The sequence below is a fragment of the Poecile atricapillus genome, chromosome 3 (assembly GCF_030490865.1).
Source record: "Poecile atricapillus isolate bPoeAtr1 chromosome 3, bPoeAtr1.hap1, whole genome shotgun sequence".
Classification (NCBI taxonomy): Eukaryota; Metazoa; Chordata; class Aves; order Passeriformes; family Paridae; genus Poecile; species Poecile atricapillus.
In genome coordinates this window covers 59851879-59870809 of record NC_081251.1, presented here as the reverse complement: position 1 = coordinate 59870809, position 18931 = coordinate 59851879, and the positions used below count along the sequence as shown (strand labels likewise).

Here is an 18931-nt window from a genome sequence, read left to right as displayed (position 1 = left end):
GTAGAATTAAAAAAAAAAAAAGAGAGAAAGGAAAAAAGAATACTCAGTGATTAAACAGGAGTCTGGGATTATTCATGCCTGCTAAAGCCTCCCACAAGAGCATTGTTCAGGTCAGGTCAAATAGGCACCAGATAAGCACAGGACTGTGATACATGGCTCTGTGCTCTGTGGTACATGCTGCAGAGATGCCTGCTTCAGAAAGTTGTAGCTCTTGTAAATACTGGTGACAGGGTCTCTTCTATCATTGTCTGCAGGCTGTCTAGCTTTACTCACCTTTAACTTGCCTGTGAGAAGAGCCATTAGATTTTTGAAGAGTGATGTGAAATGGGGTTTTGTTTTCCTGAGAAGCTGTCTGGCGAGGCGGAGGGGCTCCATTAGGGATGTTCATAGCGTAGCTCTGCAGTGGATCAGGTAGCTACCGGCTTGCATAGCAACGTTGTGGCCAGCATATTAAATCATATGTCACTTTAACCAGCATTTGTCATCCAGAGGCTTCAAACCCTTCCTAAAAATAGAAAAAAGTAAATGCTTTCACTCTTACACTAGAGAAGGAAAGGTTAAGGCAAAGAGAAGTCAAATACTTTGTCCACAATCACACCACCAACCATCCCGTCTTGGGAGAATTTACTCCAAAATCCATACCTTCCATTTTCAATTACCTCCTTTTTTGTTCTGTGGTCTTCTCTTTTAGTTTCATTTTCTATGTGTTAATTCAGGATTAAATATGTAGACTGCAAATGCGTAAATAAATTCAATTGTGTTAGTTATGGAGTGACTAAAATTTCCATGTATTTTGTGTGATTTTTGTAAGAAGATATTTCTTAAGAAATATTATGAAACTATTTCATAGGGGAAAAAATACATGTTCTGCATTAAATAAAAAAAGGCAAAGGTGAAGATAATTTTTTTTTTCTTTTTCAGGATTTCTTAGAATCAGCTAAATGACTATCAGTCATCTGGCATGTATTTTAATCTTCCAATGTTTGTAAATCCTCCTTATGGAGCTTAATGAAGCATTAAAATGCTGGAGTTTTGACTTCTATTTTTTAACTTCAAAACCCAGAATACAACTCAGGCAAGCACAGTGCAGTAGAAGCTGCCTGTGGATGTAAAACAGGAAGCAGAAGTAGATAGACACATGTGTAATAGGTTTGTGTTTGCTCTCTTGCTCAACTAGCTATACATCAATTTTAATTAACACGTTTTTTGCTTCAGCTGCTAACGTCCCTTCAGCAGTGAGTGGGTTATGTGTTTCCATCCTGCATATACCACCAGCATCACCACCACGTCCTTCTTTTGCTTCCCCCTCCCCTTTCTACACAAATGTTGCAACACAATCTGAAATTTCCTCTTTTCTTTCCTTCCTGCATTTCTTACAGGTTCCTTTGCGTCAGAAGGCAAAAAAGAAAAGTCAAGGTAATGAGAGATTGTTTTTTCTCTTCTCTCCTGGATTTCTCTTTTGTTATTTTCTTAGTATGTTTTATTCTTGGGAGGGTGAGGATTTTGTACTGCTACTCATCTGGTGAAAAGCTGCTTTTTAACTCCACTGATTCTTACACCGATTCTGAGAAAAATGACAACGGGCTGTTCCTTTGGACTAAATCCTTGTGGTATGTTAATTGAATCAAAGCTGGAAATCAGTGAGGCAGAATCAGCTGCCTGCACAGACAAACACACTAGTGGTTTTCATGTACTTGGCATAGTAGTTTTCTCTAACTGACTTAAATGTATTCTTTTCAGTGCAGCTGTGTGAGGGGAAATATATGCCTGCTTCTCTTAAAAGGATCAAAAGCTGTATTTTTAATTTACAAAACCTCATGTATACTTATCTTAGCATTAATTAGTATCTGCATTATCTATAGCTTACTGTTTTATTTCTGAACATCAGCAAGCCTTTAAAATGAATGTGTGTTGCTGTCATAGCCATTATAAAATTCAATGACTTCTAAGTATATTTTAAGATATACTTGGATGACTTGCTGAGATTCCTAAGAAAGGATGATATCCTTAATTGGCAGTAACATCTTTCCTGGTAATGCAGTTTTAAGCAAGCACAACACTGTATTTTTAATGGCACAGGGTTCTTTATAATGAGCCGACGGAGGATATCGTGCAAAGAGCTGGGGCAAGCCGATTGCCAGGGATGGCTCTACAAAAAGAAGGAAAAAGGAGCTTTCATTGGCAACAAATGGAAAAAGTTCTGGTGTGTGCTAAAGGAGTCATCACTGTATTGGTACAGCAGTCAGCTGGTGAGTACAGCGTCCAGCCAGCCCCGGGTGCCAGACAAACAGCATCTGCTGGGACTGAGACAAGGGAAGCTGGGGTCACAATTTAGGTACACTCTGAGTACAAATAACTGGGTTTATTTCTCAACCCTGACACTTCTTGGGATCTGGAAGACTTGTGAAATGTTAACTTGCTGTTTGTTTTGCACTGTAAAGAGTTGTTCTTTAAAGGCACTGGTGGCATTTGAATTTGAGAAATGTTTTCCTGGGTATAAGCAATTTGCAAACACTTGTTGTCAAGACTCAAAACAGGAATGCTTCTTCACTTCTTTTTCTTCTTCTTAATTGAATTTTCATAAATGTCTCTCCTGTTTCTCTTTCCATCCTCTTCCATACTGAGATTATTCTGTTTGTCTGCTTGGTTTATTTTTCTTTTTTTCTTTTATTTTCCTTTTGTTCTTTTACTTTTTGTCCCCCCCTTTTTTTTTTTTTTTTATTTTTTTTTTTTTTTTCTTTTCATGTGGTAGAGGACAACTGGCTTTACTCTGTGCTTGTTTGATTGGGCAGAGATTTTGATTTGGCTTGATTGCCCATCCTAGGAAGATTCAAATATAGTTATTCCCTTCACTTTGCTGTCTGGCACTGCTACCTCTAAAAAGCTCTTATCACATTCAAATGATGGAGTGACAGAGCTAAGAATTAGAGTGTGAAGAGAATTAGAGTATGCCAGCAAAAACATAGGTTGAAACTCAGCAGCCAAATTGTGGATGGACATGAGGTTCCCTAAATGCAAAGTAGCTGCTCTGGAAATCAGCATGTCACAGGAACAGCAAAGGATGAAAGATTAAAGAAACCCTTATTAATTCTTAGAGAATTTAAAAAAAAAAAAATCAAAGGCAATCTGGATGATTTTCATCTACTTATTTCCACTGCAGTAATCCCCATCAAAAATTTTGCTAACTATTTCAGGGAAAAAAATGAGATCATTTAAGCCATTAAAAAAAATCCTCATACCCTAAACAAAGCTTTACTCACGCAGCCTATTTCACATTCTCCCTTCAGTTGTGGGTATAGCGTTAGTGGTTTTTCGTGGGGTTTTTGTTTGCTTGTGTGTGTGTGAGGGATACTTGTTTACTTTTTAAAAATACAAATAAAAACTTTGACTGGTACTTCAAGATGATATTAACTATTTCTTTTTGGGGTAAAGGAAAGCAACTCTGCTGGTCTTGGGCTGTTGCTTTTTATGACAGTGGTAGTCTGATATAGATTTCTTTCAAGACTATGTCAAACATGCATAGAAAGAAAGGAAATAGAAAAATTGGGGGAAAACAGTTTTAAAAAGGCACTTTTATCCTAATACTAACAGTATCCCTGCTTGAAAGATATGGTGAGGCAGTAATGCTAATAAGTAGCGTTAATACCTTGCAAAACCTTATTAATATTGGCTCTTATAAATCTGTGTTTGCAGTTGTATTTCTGGCCAAGCAGTTTTAAGAAAGGTGAGCTGGCTGGCTGACATGTCTCTTTAGATACAGAAAATATCAGAAATGAGTAATCCTGGGGAGTAATCAAGATGGGAGGAAATAAAAAAGGCAAGAGTGGGAAAAGTTTGCCTCTTGGAAGAGAAGAGTGATGGGGGAGAAGTGCAAATTCCTCCACTTCCTTCAGTTGTTCTGGCCTGGTTAAATTCCACTCCTGAGATCCAGAGAAACCATGGTCATGCTGGTTCCAGTGCTCCTAGACAGCACTCATCCTTTTAGTCCATGCCTACTTCCTGACTGTCACTGATTGCCCCCAAATGAACAAGGCTGAAAAATAAGTGTCAGCCTCATTCCAATTTATTTAATTTCCCCTGAAGAGCTCACATGGCTTCAAAATATTCCTGTCTTGTGTCTATCACAGTTGTGCTTTAAGCATGCTAGCTGGTAGTACCTCTTTGTTTTCAACTTCTGCCAACTCTCACACTCTTTTTTATGTTAAAAACTCAAGGTTTCTTTTGGCAGCTTAAAGTGCAGCCTCTATGTAACTACAGATTCAGTCGGCGTATGCAGAATGTCAGTAACTGTGGGGTTTGGAAAAGGAGAGGAGGTGTTCTTTGCTAAAGCCTGCTTTCATAAATTCTTGAGACCAGAGGCATGCTCAGAGTTGTATGTGAGATCAGTTAGACCCAGATATTCTCACTCCTAGGTTGACGAAAGAGAAATTGCAGTGACACATTCGCTTGCTTGCCAAGTCTCTGGCCTGGCATTAGGACTGCCTGCACTTCCACTGTCTACAGTAAAGTTAATCCTTGGTTCCAGGGGGTGCACAAAATGACTGTCCAAAGTTGTGTTGAAACAGGAGTCCAGCTTCTCACGTGACTGAGGCTTCCTGTGACCAGCCCTTTTACAGAGGCTGATGCTAAAGGTGGTGATGAAAGAGTGGGGCTGACGTCAAAGGGACTGGGGCACGCTGGCTGCCTGTAGCTCTGCTTGACCAGTTTGGTTCTGGTGAGAAATGAGCATGGCTTGTTTGTGGCTGTGTGAAAACCAGACACTGGCAACTGTAGCATAGCAACAGGGTGCTGGACCTTTTTTCTTATGGAGATGGAGAAAATAGAGAGTGGGTGGAATTTGTACGGGAACATGCATTATTCTGGATTTGGGTAGATAACCTTATCTGAACATTATCTTCTTGGTCAAGTTTGTTTTCATGTGCCTCTGAAGCTCAGGATGTTTCTGTCAGTCTGGTTTAATTTTTCTTCAAGCCTCTCTGGTTTTGGGTCTCTAATGAGAGGCAGATTTGGGTACATGATATAGGACACCTGTTGTGACATTTGCAGCTGGTATTTCCTTCAATTTAACATAAAATATTTTGTGAATGCCACAGCTCAAAAGAATAAAAATAATAAACAGGTCAGCAATAGCAGATCAGACAGCCCAAGAGTCAAGCTTCTCCTTCATCGAAATAAAGCTAGAGAACACAGGCAAATCTGAATAAATTTTCAATGAGTTAGCTGAGGTCAAGGCCCAGTGGTCTCAGCAGGCTTGGGTAGGCTGCCCTGGAACCTCTTCCCACACACCCTTCTTGTTTCTATAAAACAGGAGGCAAGTAAACTTCTCTTTGCAGCATGGAAGCACTCCCATTCTGGGGATGGGAAGTTGTTTGGACTAGGAGGAAGCACAGAGGGGTTGGTTTTGCTAAAAAAAACAAACCAGGAAATGTCAGAGTTTTTCCTGAAAACACAGGAAATGTCAGAAAATATATTTTTTTGACTTTCTGGGTGCATTCAAGAGCACCAGACTCTGGATAACTGCTCTTCATTAGTGTTCGTTTCTTTTTTTTTCCAGTACCGCTCTCTGCAGGCAGCTGTCTTGAAGACAAGTGTTTAAATAGTACAGTTTGTGATCCTGCCTGACCCTTTAGCTGTTTCAATTCTCATACTGAAACCCCAGAGGGAATTAGTACTCTTGCATAGCAAGAGAGGTGATGGGGGAGGATTGTCACGTGTAATCCCAGGCTCCTGCCTCTTTGTGCTTGTTTCGACTGTGTTTGGTAGTGTTGGCTGGAATGGGACAAAGGACTAAATGCCTCTGGCTTGTGGGTCTTTAGGGTAGCTTGACTGGTTTTCCAAATAGAGTTGAAATACATTTTTGCAGTATGTGTTAATGGTGGTTGTCATGGGGATTCAGCTGAAAAGAAATATAAATATAAAATAAAAGAGTTGCAGGCTGTGATCTACTGTCACTATTTATCTTTGTAGTTTTTTTGGTTTTTTTTTCCTCATTCACTGCATTTAAATTGGTCCTCGCTCCAACAGCTTTGCTGGAAGCTGTATAATTGCAGTCTTTTAGAAGAAAAATCTTTTACCTTTGAGTTGTAATAGCTGCTTATGTGGATGAGAAAAAGTCATTGATGTCAGCTGGTTGAGCTGAGACACTTGGGGACCTATGGCCCAATATCTTACACAAATTATTCACAGTTCTATAGGATGTCTCATTGGTGTACTTGGCAGAGAGAATAAAAAGACTAAAATTCTGACCTGCTTCTCCAACATCTATAGGGTCTTCTGGGGGCAGTGCTGAAACACTGATGAAGCCATGAGGACTACTCTGATTTGCAGATTGGAGCTGTTCCACAATAACAAGATATTTCATTTTCTAACTTTATTTTTTAAAATCCTGCTGCAGCATTACACTACCTTTAAATGACTTAATAAATCTCCTAAAGCCACAACATTTAGATAACATATTGAGACAAGCTCAAAAGGACATTAGCCTCTTTCATTGGATTCATGCATTGTGCTTCTTAAATAATTTCTTTTTTTTTAAGTGCAAAGCTTTTTCTGTGAAAAAATGGCCACTTTCTTTTTTTTTTGCCACAAGAATTTGCAGAGATTGTTGTTATTCATGAAATTATTTTTCTACAACTTGGAATAGCAAAAGCACAGATTAATGTTAAGCTAACCTCCATAAAACCCACAAGAGATAACAGCTTATTCTTTTAAACATCCTGATTCAGTAGAAAACAGGTCAAGGTTCTCTTTTATCTGAGTTTTTTAGGGCTATTTTACAGCTTTCCATCAAAATCTGAAGGAATCTTGAATGTAATGTGTGAGTTAAATAACAGCATGCTAAAGTCATGTTAGAGATAACATTTTGGAGGAAAGCAAGCACTCAGAGTGTCTATATGCTTTAAATGTTTTAAAATGTCATTTTTATCCCAAGAATGACTGAAAAGATGACTTCCGCATGTTCTGTTCCTAGGATTTATTTGGAATTCTATTTGCTGACTGAAATAAAAGCTTCAAGATTTTAAGTCACTTCTTTTCCTTTTTTTCTGTGGGGTTTTTTTTTTTTTTCCCCCTGATAATTAGAAAGCTGCATACCCACCAAACCTCTCTTTTTCATTTAAATAGATGGCACATTTTGGATGTGTACAAATAGTGTATTTCACTCACACAAAAAATGAAACATAAATTTTTCTTTAAGTGAACAAATATGAAATCAAAGACAGAACCAGTATAAAATCTGAATGCATTGAGAGAGAATGTGTATGTGAGAACAGAATCTTTTAGCAACTGGAACAGGCCAAATACTGCATAAGAAGTCGGGGGTTTCTCTGTTGTACAACTGTTAAAATTAAAGTGCTGAAATCAAAGCCTACAGATCTATATTCATTACTAATTTAGAGAGCATTCCCCGAATCTAGATAGAGGGATCTATCTAAATTACTGATGGGATAAGTCAGTGGTTCAAGCCCAAATTCCATTTCTGCATGTCTGGGAGTGTTCCAGGTGAGTGTCTCCACACTGGCTTTTGGGGTGCTGGTGATTCACTAGTCCAATACAAAATCCAAATGCTCAAATACTTTTATATGTTGACAGGAGAGACAGTGACTTATCTAATGGCATTTCATGACTTAATCCCCTCAGGAGTGCTTTTGCACCACTCTAAACTGTTTGTAGTGTGCAGTCTAAGCCAGTGGTTACTGCACTGATAAATGGAACTGGCTGAGCCGTAACTGGATTTGAAACATGGAAGAAAGGCCAAATCTGTCCCACACTTGAGTCACTCACTCACCCACCTGATGGCTTACCCAGCTCAGGCCACAGATTTATTGCTGCATACCCACGGTATGGGTATATTCCTTCAACCCAGGGTCTCGTGGATGACTTTTTCTTAAACTGGGAGTATTGATGTATACTTCAGAGAAGCAACTGGCATTGTATGCATTTCTCATCCAGCAATGTGTGCAATAGTGATTGCTGTACCTCATGGACAGCTTTTTCGAGCTTTTTTGGTCTCTGGTATTCTCAGACTGGTCTTGGGAACTAAACAGGAATTTTGGTGTTCCGGATCCAGTAAGTGATCATCTTTTTGGAACAGAAATGCTGGATAATACAATCTCTACCTTTAGTACAGTGCAGCCCAAGAATAGCGCTCCTTCATTACTCACCAGTATTTATTTGCTCATCCCTATATACTTAATATACTATGGATTTGGTATGGTAATATTAGGTTTCGTTAGTTGTTATCTCAATGACTTTAGTCTCATGAAATTCCAACCTGCGGAATGGAAACAAAAGTTCCCCGATTAGTCACTGAACCAGTTTTACAGACAAGAATACAATCAGAGAGTGTTAAAAGCCCACAGTAGCAAATAAGCACCTTTTCATACAAATACTACTAATCAAAAGATTTTCAGCCCAGATGTAAAAAAATAATTTTTTCTCCTGTACTGAAAGAAAATAAGAAAAACCCCTTCCACTGATGTGTGTGTGTGTGTGTGTGTGTGTGTGTGTGTGTGTGTGTGTTTGTGTGTGTCTGGGAGCAGCAAAACCATTCACTGGTGATGATGTAAAATATAAACTTCTCACATGAATGTTTAATACATATAAATGACATGAATGATGGTTGGGCCATGATTTATTCTATACCAAAGAACAGATATGCAAATGTGAGGGGAAGCCACCCTCTGAAATATCCTTTCTGTATCCATATTTCAGTTCTTGGAGATTCATACTTCCAAGCATTAAATCTTGTCTTGATGAACATCTTTTTATAGTCTTGTCATATTCATGCATAATGAGACTTGAGATAGTGTCAGTCATCTTCATTTATCCTCTGCCTTTGTAATTGTTGTGTATATTTTACCTGCTTTAACTCAGTGTACATTTTCAGAATTTTAATGTGTCTACGAGCAATGGCTGGGAGCAGCAAAAATGTAAGTCAGGAATGAGCACTCTGTGGTTTGGAAAGTACTTTTCTTCCTGACATTATGTCCTACAGACTTTTGTCTACATTATATGTTGCCCATGTTACGAGGACTCCTAATCTTATTGCAGATGACCAGGTGTATGTAGATAGATGTAGTAAGGAAGATGTTTCTGCTTCAGATATTTCAATTTCAGGCAGCACTAACAGGGATTTGAGGCTTGTCACTTCTGTTTTGCTGGAGCAATGCTCTGACTCAGAGTCCTGCTGACTGAGAACAGAGACGTCAACGCTCAGTAAACCTCCTTGCAGGCAGGAAGAGCTGACTGGATATAAACAGGGTACTGTAAATGTAAATGTCTGCCTGGATTTTGCGACTTCTTGTACTATGCCTGCAAATTCCTGGAGGGAGTTATAGCTGCATGACCAAAGCCCTCTGAGGCAGGTTTGCAGTGTTTAACCACAGAACTCAGCTGCGTGGGATGACCCCCTTGCACCTTGTGGGTTGGGAGCACTGCCTCTGCTTTGCTTCTGTACAGGTGACCCTGCAAAATGGTCCATGCTGCAATTACACAGGGAACACCCTCCTCCATTTCTACTTAGAATCATCTTGGAACACTTTTGAATTGTATTTTTCAGCTATACATAGGTCATTTTACATGCTGCTGTTACATGTCTGTGTGAGATACACACATGCTGTATCATACACAAACCTGCCTTTGAGATGGTAGGTACCATCCAGACCTGATCAGATGATATAACCCTTGTTCATCCTTTAGTCAACATAATCTATGCTTACACTCTGCCACTTGCACCAACAGGAGTGGTGGCTTTCCAGCACCCCAGATATGCACAAATATAGCTGGGTGTAGAAATATTTCATCAGGCGTTAATGTGTCCCCATGGTGATGAGCATATATTTTCACAGTATAAAAAGCTGTCAAAAACAAGCACTTGCATGTTAAATATTATTCAGCATTGGAGTCTACTATCTTACCTGATGTGGTGATATTCAATTTTTTTTTCTTTTATGGAAGGCTGAAAAAGCAGAAGGATTTATAAGACTTCCAGACTTCAGTGTGGATCGAGCAATTGAATGCAAAAAAAAGCAGTAAGTTTGTCTCTTGTTCGCAGTTTTGCATGATTTTTACAACATTGCAAGGAATGAATCTCAGCAGTCTTTGACAGTGAAGCTGTGGGGAGTTCTTTTGTGTTGTATAAATAATGAGATATTAATTGAGCTACTGAAAGAAAACCATATTGCAAAAATATTTTTGAAAAATCTCTGCCAGATGTGCTTTGCTAAAGCCACAAATAAAAAAAAAAAAAAAACAGATGTGTGCCAAATGCTTTCTTTTTCTTCTCTTTTTTTTCATTTGCTGATTATGAGTAGACTGTGGTTCTCAGATGCCCCCTCTTAGCTGAGGAGGTCAGCAGTGGTGCAAGTAATGCTGCATCTTTCCAAGCCTGGACTATTCTTTAGGCTGCTGTGGTGCAACTGAGCTTGGGCTGTACTTGAAGCCTTTGGTTGTGCAGGGAATAAATACTTTCTTTAGCAGGGTGCACATTAAAAAATATTATCTCCAGACTCCATATGCAGCACTGACTTTCAGCTGCTTCTGAGCACACTTCAAAGGTTTGGAGGGGTTGCTGTTGTTCGAAGTTATAAAGTACAGCATGATTTTAATTGTGCCCCTCAAGAGAAAGCCTTCGTTTTACTGATGGAGAAGTCAGAAAACTCAGTCACTCTTCACCTACTGTGTGCTGCTTGTGATTTTACTGTGTCACATGTCCCTTCCCTCAGTCAACAGTTTTCCATGCTTTGGGGTCTTAGCCTGATTGACCACAGCACATGGAAGCTGTTCCATGTCTTGGGTCATTACTGGTGCTTTCTTCCAATATTCTTCAAGTTTGCTTTACATCTCAGCGCTGGAGGAAGCAAAACTGCACATAGTATTTGAGGAATGGGAATGCAACAGAATTATGTAATGAGATAATGGAAGACTCTTTTAGTCTTTATTCCTTCCTGTTTTAGATCCTGTAGTTTGTACTCTCTGAATAATGTGTGGCCTAGGAAATGAGCTAAAAATAGACTAGAATTTTAAAGAAAGGGCTGTACTGATGGACAAATTAATCTGGATTATTACAGTGGAGTGAATAAATATTTTAAATAATTCATTCAGCTATTATATTTTCTTTTTTATGGAAACTAGTTTTCTTCACATCTCTTCTCTTTTTCTATTCCTGAAGTGCTATTAAGATCAGCCACCCACAGATCAAGACATTTTATTTTGCAGCAGAAAATGTTCTGGAAATGAACACGTAAGTAGGAGCGACTGGTCATGTTTCATCCTGTCTCATGCATGAGAACACCCTTTGAAAGTTCATTCTTTCACTGTCAAGCAGCCATTGACAAAGTTATTTGGGGAATTACTGAGTCTAATTTTTCTAAATGGAAGAAAACTATTGCTCTTTGTTCACTAATTATAATTGAAATCAGAATTGCATAATTAGCCCAGTTTTGATACTAATCTTCCCAACAGTTATTGGTATAAATCTCTTTCTGTTAGAGCGGTGCTAAGATTTGATAGCAAGTACAGCACCTGGGAGCTGTAAGCTGATAGCAAGTGAGGGGAGAAAGGAAAGACAGAAAAGTCCCATAAATTATCTAGGACTACAATATAACAGTTTCTGATTTCAGAGTATCATAACAAGCTAACAAGGAGGGTTAGATGAATAGAAAGGTCTCTTTCTTCAATGTAAATTATCATTAACTTCAGCACCGAACTATGCTGTAGTTGGATGATCCTCATGACAGGTCAGAAATTTTCTTTCCACAAATGTCCAGAAGATTAACAACCAAATAGTTCTCAATGGTAGAAGTAAAATGGATATGAATGCTTCCATTTTAGAAAGCACTGAGCTATCAGAAAGATATTATTTTCTATTGATCCAATTTTGGCTGATTTGGACATATCTCATACCTTTGTCATTTTTATTTCAGATTGCAGTCTGTTCTCTATACTATTGCATCATATATTATTGCATTAAATGGCCAAATACCAGATACAAAGCAGTGAAATTTAAATTGGAGGAGAGTTCCTGCAACAGTCAGGTCATGATTTTAATCATGACTCTACTGGTGATCTTTGTGTGATTTTTCACAGGGCAATGACTACTTATCCCCTCTATAAACCTCATACATATTTACCACAATAGAAGAAGAGAGAGATTGAGAGAATGTGTGTGACCTTCTGAAAGATCTATAGATACAGAAATGTACAATATTACAGTAATGTATGTACACAGATATGTATTAATAAATCTGTACTCTACAGATGCATACAAGTAAATATAGATGAAAAAGAATCTGTTGCCCTTTGCAAGCTGGAGTCTCATGAAGCATTCTGGTGGGGAGATAACCATCCATTTCGGTGTTCCTGTATTTCCCACCAGAGCTCCTGAATGGACTGTCAGGTTCCTGAGGCAGATAGGATGAGGACGACTGAGAATGTGGGACATCTGGACAGGAATATTTCAGTAGAGAGGGTAACCCTGGTTAAGAGAGAAGAGATGGAAGGACATATGGAGAAGGAAAATTAGAGCTAATGGAGGATATTAGTAAATTCTAGCAGCCGGTTTGGAGCCCAGCTGAAGATTCTCATGTGGAAAATATTTAGTCTCCTGTGAGTGAGTGACTGAAATCTATGCAGGTGTCTTAGCTCTTATGCCCCAGAATGACTTTGTTACAATGCCACTTCTTGAGTAAATTTCATTTTGGCCTAAAGCTAGGTAGCCTGGTGTTAGAGCAGCCTGCACTATGCTGTATTAACTCCCCATGGTTGCAACTGATGATGTTTTCCTTGGCAAAGTATAAAATACATGCATTTAATACATAAAGTACATGCAATCTCACGCATATGTCAAAACAGACTAAAAGACATCTGTTCTCTTGGCTCCAGTCCTGCAAATACACGTGTGAATGGTTCCACTGAACTCACTGGAGCATTTGTGTGTGTTGAATTCTTGGTGTGCATAAATGCTTGATGGAGCATGACCTTTTGTAACTCTTCATGCATATATCGATATATGCATATACCTGTACATATATCTCTATTAAATCAACAGTGGATTTATCAACACAGTCATTTTTTTCATTAATTTGTCATGTATTTGCTATTGTCATGCACACATGAAAAGTAAAGGCATGCTGACTAGCTGCATGCATTTAGCCAGTTGTACACAGTTATTAGTGACCTGTCTGACCTCGTAATTAATGAAGTCCTAGAATTTTTTAACAAATCTTTTCCTTGTTAAAGTGGATTTTTATTTAAAAAAAAAAATCATTCTGTTAGGATTAGCTGTCAGAAAGAGCCAACAGATCACTCTTACATAAATGGCACTTTGTTTCTCTGAGTTGTTTGTGGCTCTATTGCTCATACTGCAGTCTAAAAGTGCAGTTACTTTGATGCTGATCTTACTAGCAAATTCCCTATTGCTTTACTAGAACCAAAATCAAACAAAATTTTCTTTTCTAGTAACAAATTCCTGCCCTTCATATTTTCTCTGTATACACTTTGAGTTTTAATCTTAAAAGCTTGAGCTTTTTCAGTTGTTAGTTACTTAAAATGTGGATAGATCTGAATGACCTACAGGCAAACATAATATACAAAAGTATAACTAGGGAATGTTTCTAGAACTGGAAAAATGCAGCCACCTAGGAAGATAAGTGAAAAACACTCTGGTTAATAGCTTAAAACAATACAGGAAGTGAGACTTACTAAAACCAAAAGTACATAGCAAGTTGAAAAATGTGATATGTTATGATCAAAAAGTTTGGTTTCAAGTGGCACAGACTGTTGCCATAGTTTTGGCCAGGGCACCTGACATCATCTTCTCTATGGCTCCCATGCCTTTTTCTTCATCTCAGGTGAAAGATGACACCTCAACAGCTGGACTAATTCACTGACCTTTCTTTAACTTACACAAATGCGACTCCTGGGTCATCAGTGGTACCTTTTTTCCAGTTTCAGGGAAAGATACCCCAGGCAACTAATCCTGCTCACTAGAGGGAATATTAATATAGAGGTAACTGGTGCCTTTCTAGAAGATGATCTAAGAAATAGAAACTTTGACATTTAGTCTTCAGGCTAGTGAAAACAGATGTGGTGATATAGAACACAACTGAAAGGAGCAAAACCCAGAGTGAAGAGTATGAGAGTATCCCTGACTCTGTGTTCCCTCTGTTTCAAACACAGGTGGCTAAGTAAGCTGGGAATGGCTGTAGACCCTCAGGCACCGAACAGGAAGAACGAGGAAGGTATGCTCCTAACTGGTTTCAGTGTGTAAATGCATATACATGTGACAAGAACTGTGTTCTTCACAGTTTTTGCTTGGCCAAATTTTTGTCATCTATTTTCTTTCTTTCGAACTGTCATCTTGGGTCTGTCTACTGTCTGAGCTCAGAGAAACCACATTGTCACAGTGCAGAGTAATCACAGGAACAGAAAAAATGGTGAGAAACTGTATGAGTGAGAGACACTAGGTGATCTTGTGAGAGGTGTGTATCTACTTTCTGGCAGTTTGCTGGCTTGCTAAGGCTACCAAGTGTGAAGAAGACAAGCTGTGCTGCTCCGGGTTTTGAGCTGGTGAGTTATATTACAGGAGTTGTGCTGCAGCATGGCAGCTTGCAGGCCTGGGAACACCTTGTGCTCTGCAGACCCATCCCAACAGTGCCCTCCAGTCCTGGAGGTTTCAACAACCTCAGTGTTGGGGGATGAGGGGTGGTACTGCTATTCTGGAGCCTACGATTTGTTTCAGAGCCAAACCTGAGTTCATTATGGAATGAGAAGCTTTAAAAGTTCTAAAAAACTAATTTATTGGCTTAATTTGCTCCCTGACCTAATAGAACACTGGTGGGAGGATAACAGCAGTCAAATCACAGATCTGGGAAGAGGAGCTGGTTTAGAATGAGAGGTACTCTGGGTAATGTTATCAAACCAAGAATGGACTCTGAGGAATATGTGTCATCACCTGGGTTTTAAGTCTCCATTTTTTGGGTATTGTTACCCAGTGCTCCTTTTAGAACTGCTGAGCTTGTGAAGGAGCTGTCATTATGAAGAAGAAACTGGTATTTGCAGTAATATGACCACTTAGGTGATACAGCCTGTTTTGTCTAAGCAATGGGGTGTTCCTCTCTGTATCCCTTCTGCTTTATCACAAAATTCAAGATTGTCGTTAGTGTCCAGGCTTGGGACATGTAATTACATTATTGATTAATTTAATCTGGCTCCATTTATGCTCTACCATTAAAAGCAGCTTTGGGACTGGTAAACACGGATAATAGTGATTTCTGGAGAATTCAGCAAGTCTCTTCAGTTTCTTTGTTTTCAGTTCACATTTGTTTCTTGTCAATAAACTTGTTAATTCACACACCATCTAATTCCTCCTGCCTGTATCCTGTTTGAGGCCAACTTTATCAAAACTCTTCGGGATCATCTTTAGGATAAAGGGCTATATTGAATATTAGGTTGTGTAGCAAAAACTGCAAATACTTGTACTCAGGGAGGAAATGTGAAAATATGTTGTTCGTCTTTTCATGAAGGGAAGAGTTCAATGGAAAATGGAAACAGCAAAAATTTTATACGTTAAACAAATTTTTTTAAACCTCAAAAAATGTGATACTGGTTGTATTGGTTGAATTGAGAATTATGAAGCAATAAAAAATTAGTCATTTCATCAATCTTAATCTAAAAAAAAAAATAATCCAAAAGATATAAAATAATCCACTCAATAACTTCTGCAACAGGTTATCAATAATTTTGCAATAGCACAACCTAGCCAATATTTCTTCAGCTTTTAAAGATAGTCACCCATTTCCCCCTCAGGTAAAGGCCTTCTGATTCTGGTGTCAAACACCTCATTGTCTTTTCAAGCGTGTTTTGTCACAGGTGATCCAGCAGCTCCCTTCAGGGTGGGTGCAGCACCCACTGGTGCCGGGGTGGACATATCCTTACAGAAACATTGCTGTGTTTCATAAAAACACTGTCAGTACCCATAGTCACTTCTATTCCTGCTGACCAGTTCTTCCTCTATGTATCACACACCATAATTCTTCAGAGTCCTGGCTCTTTCTGCAACATTTCTTGTGTATTCAGGTACTTTCTGTACATTTTAACACCACACCCCCCTATCATTTGCCTGTTTAGAGTATCAGAAACAGCTGTTGATTCTTTTTCAGTTGTTTGTGTTTTGTGTGTTCAGTTTTGTGTGTTTAAAAGGGGAGCTGTAGAAAGCATAAGCTTTTTACTGAGTTACTCAAAAAGGCATTAATAGAGTGCTAGAATTTGATATAGGCCTTGTTGCAGCCAGCTTCAATTCTTTATGCTTAGATGTGCCAGCATATATCTCCAGTAAACAGAATAGAATCTATGCTACTCAAAACCCTACAGTTCTTCAAAAAGTATAGGGAGGAAAAATAATGAACCTCTTTAAGCTTCTCTTTGTTAACATGTTACAAAATTGTCTCCCATGGATGAAATTCTACTCTCTTACAACTTTATTCCCCTTACTCTGTGCTTATTAACACCCACCCTCCCCCTACAATAACATGCAGAAAAATAAAGCATGTGAGTATTAAATGAGTTAATTTTAGATGAAATAATCTCAGGTGACTGTCCAGAGGCCACACTAACACACTGCTTCCTAGTGGTGTGAGACCCTGAAGTCCAGCTCTGATGAGGAACCAGCTGGACTTAAGTAACTCCTGCTCTTTGGAGCAGAGCTGGACAGAGGCTCTTGAACAGCACAGGCTGCTGAGTGCATGTGGCCAGCAAAAGGCAATGCTGGATCCCATGGACACCACAAGGGCAGCCTCTGTTCTGTGACCCTTGGCACCCAAAATGTCCTCATCAAGCTCCAGCTTTGTCTTTGCAAACTCTCACGTCCCCAGCTCAGTTGGGTAGGGGTGAGTGCTGTCACCCTGCACGTGTGGTGCAGGGCAGGATGCGAGCGCTTCCTCCTGTCAAAGTTGCATTTCTGTTGGGAGATTTAGCAAAAGTGATCTTTGTGGCCTTTCAGTGCACAAAGAGGACCTGTAAGAAAGATGGGGGCAAACACTTTAGCAAGGTATACTGGACAAGGGGTAATGGTTTAACACTAAGAAAGGGCCAGTTTAGACTGGATATAAAGATGTAATTTTTTACAGTGAGGTTGGAAAAACACTGGAACAGGTGGCCCAGAGAGATGGCAGAACTTCCATCCCTGGAAACATACAAGGTCAGGCTGGACCCAGCAGCTTGGTCTAGTTGAAGGTGTCTTTGCTCATTGCAGAGAAGTTGGATTATATGACCTTTTAAGGCCCCTTCCAAACCAAACTATTCTATGATCTTGTCCGATGTTTACTGTTGCCAGGTCCTGGGCATAAGAACCAGCAACATTCTGCCTCCCTTTTTCTGTGTCTAATTTTAGCAATGATCATCACTTCATTTAATCCACCTTTAAACAAGTTTGTGGAAAATGTTTTCACCTGCTGCACACAGAGTTGAAAGAAATAACGGCATGACTGCCTCTGCCAAAAGTCAAGAGATATTGAGGCTCCTATGAGTTTGTTTTCGTTAAAAAAAAAAAAAAAAAGAAAAGAAAAAAAGAGACAGGTAGGGTAGTCTTAGAGTACTGTGTTTACTTTTGGTATTACCTCTTCATAGGTTGTGCCATGCTGCATGGTGTATCTATGTGCGATACAAAAGGCTTTCACAAGGCTGCTCTATAGCTTCCAAAGCTGGATATGAACAATCTGTTTACTCCAAAATTGCAGCCAAAGCCCCAATGCCTGTTGCTGGCTCCAGGAAAACTCACTGGTTACAGAGATTAAGGGATTGCCTCTGCTACTTGCAACAGCTCTCCAGCATTACCACAAGTGGATTAGGAGACACTGATTTCTTGAAGTGTAGTCCCAAATCCAGAACACCCTTCTTGGTGATCTTTGGTTGCCACAGAGCTGCAAAGAGTAATCTGTTGGTCTAACTCTTTATTTTTGCTCATTTTCCATGTCTACCTCAGAATGCTACAGTGAAAGTGAACATGACGATCCAGAAATAACAGACACGCCACCTCCACCCTACACAGTCCAGACACCACCTCCTCCTTCGGTAAGTGTTCCAGTTACTACCTTGTTTCTTGTTGCAAGCAGGTTGAAACAGAACTCTCCTGAGGTGGTGGACCTCTAGAAATAACCCAAAACATTGTCTGGAAACATCCACACTGAATTCTAGCGAAACCTTCATGCACAGACTGCCCGCCCCGTGGCAGAGCACACAGTTGGCACATCCTGCACCACAGGGAGCTTTGCACTGTAAAAGATCAGCTCCTTACTCTTTATCTTGCTGGAGAAAGGAAGGTGTTGTTCTACCTCATACACAAATCGTGTCTTTTCTTTACAAGTTTTTTAACACACCACTATAAGCTGATTTTTTTCATACTATTCTCTCTCTTTTTTTAAAAATCCATCCTGAAGCCTCTCTCTTTTTGTGACCTTGGTAACATATCCAACAGCTTCATATTTATTTATTTGAGTGAGCTGTTTTTAAGACTGCTGAATTTGAAGCTGCTTTTATGGCAGTGAAGAGAAGGGAAAGAGGCCTCTTCACACAGAGATAAAAATCTGGTTTTTTTTCTTCTACCTCTGAAAAATAAACTATGAAAAAAGAAAATAGGCATTCTTCCAAAATCTATGTAGCATATTGTCCCAGAATATTCCTTCCTGTCACCCTTCATTTCGTAAATTGAAATAAGCGCTATGAACCCTCATGAGTCTAATCAAATCAGCTTGCCTAATTATTATCTACTTCTTGCTCTATTAATCTTGTTTCTATCTCATTGTTTTTCCCAGTGGTCTCATTGCTCTTCCATGTAATTTAAGTGGCTTTAAAAAAACAAAAAATTAAAAATTTTTCCATTTTAAATTTTTTTTAAGTAATGAAAGAAAAGTTGTTAATTTGCTATGACAGGAAG

The 18931-nt window shown here is 39.1% G+C and overlaps 1 protein-coding gene across 3 annotated transcripts in view; it reads left to right on the top strand.

Moving 5' to 3' along the window:
- Positions 1 to 18931, top strand: part of IPCEF1 (interaction protein for cytohesin exchange factors 1) — a 78642-nt gene that overhangs the window by 41430 nt on the left and 18281 nt on the right. For 2 of the 3 annotated variants that reach the window (XM_058834531.1, XM_058834530.1), the window contains exons 3-8: positions 1380 to 1416; positions 2080 to 2249; positions 9958 to 10031; positions 11171 to 11242; positions 14179 to 14240; positions 17981 to 18069. In XM_058834531.1, coding sequence (XP_058690514.1) covers positions 1380 to 1416; positions 2080 to 2249; positions 9958 to 10031; positions 11171 to 11242; positions 14179 to 14240; positions 17981 to 18069 — 504 coding nt within the window. Of the gene's footprint in view, positions 1 to 1379; positions 1417 to 1462; positions 1611 to 2079; positions 2250 to 9957; positions 10032 to 11170; positions 11243 to 14178; positions 14241 to 17980; positions 18070 to 18931 lie in introns of those variants that run through there. The other variant, XM_058834532.1, reaches the window with a different exon arrangement.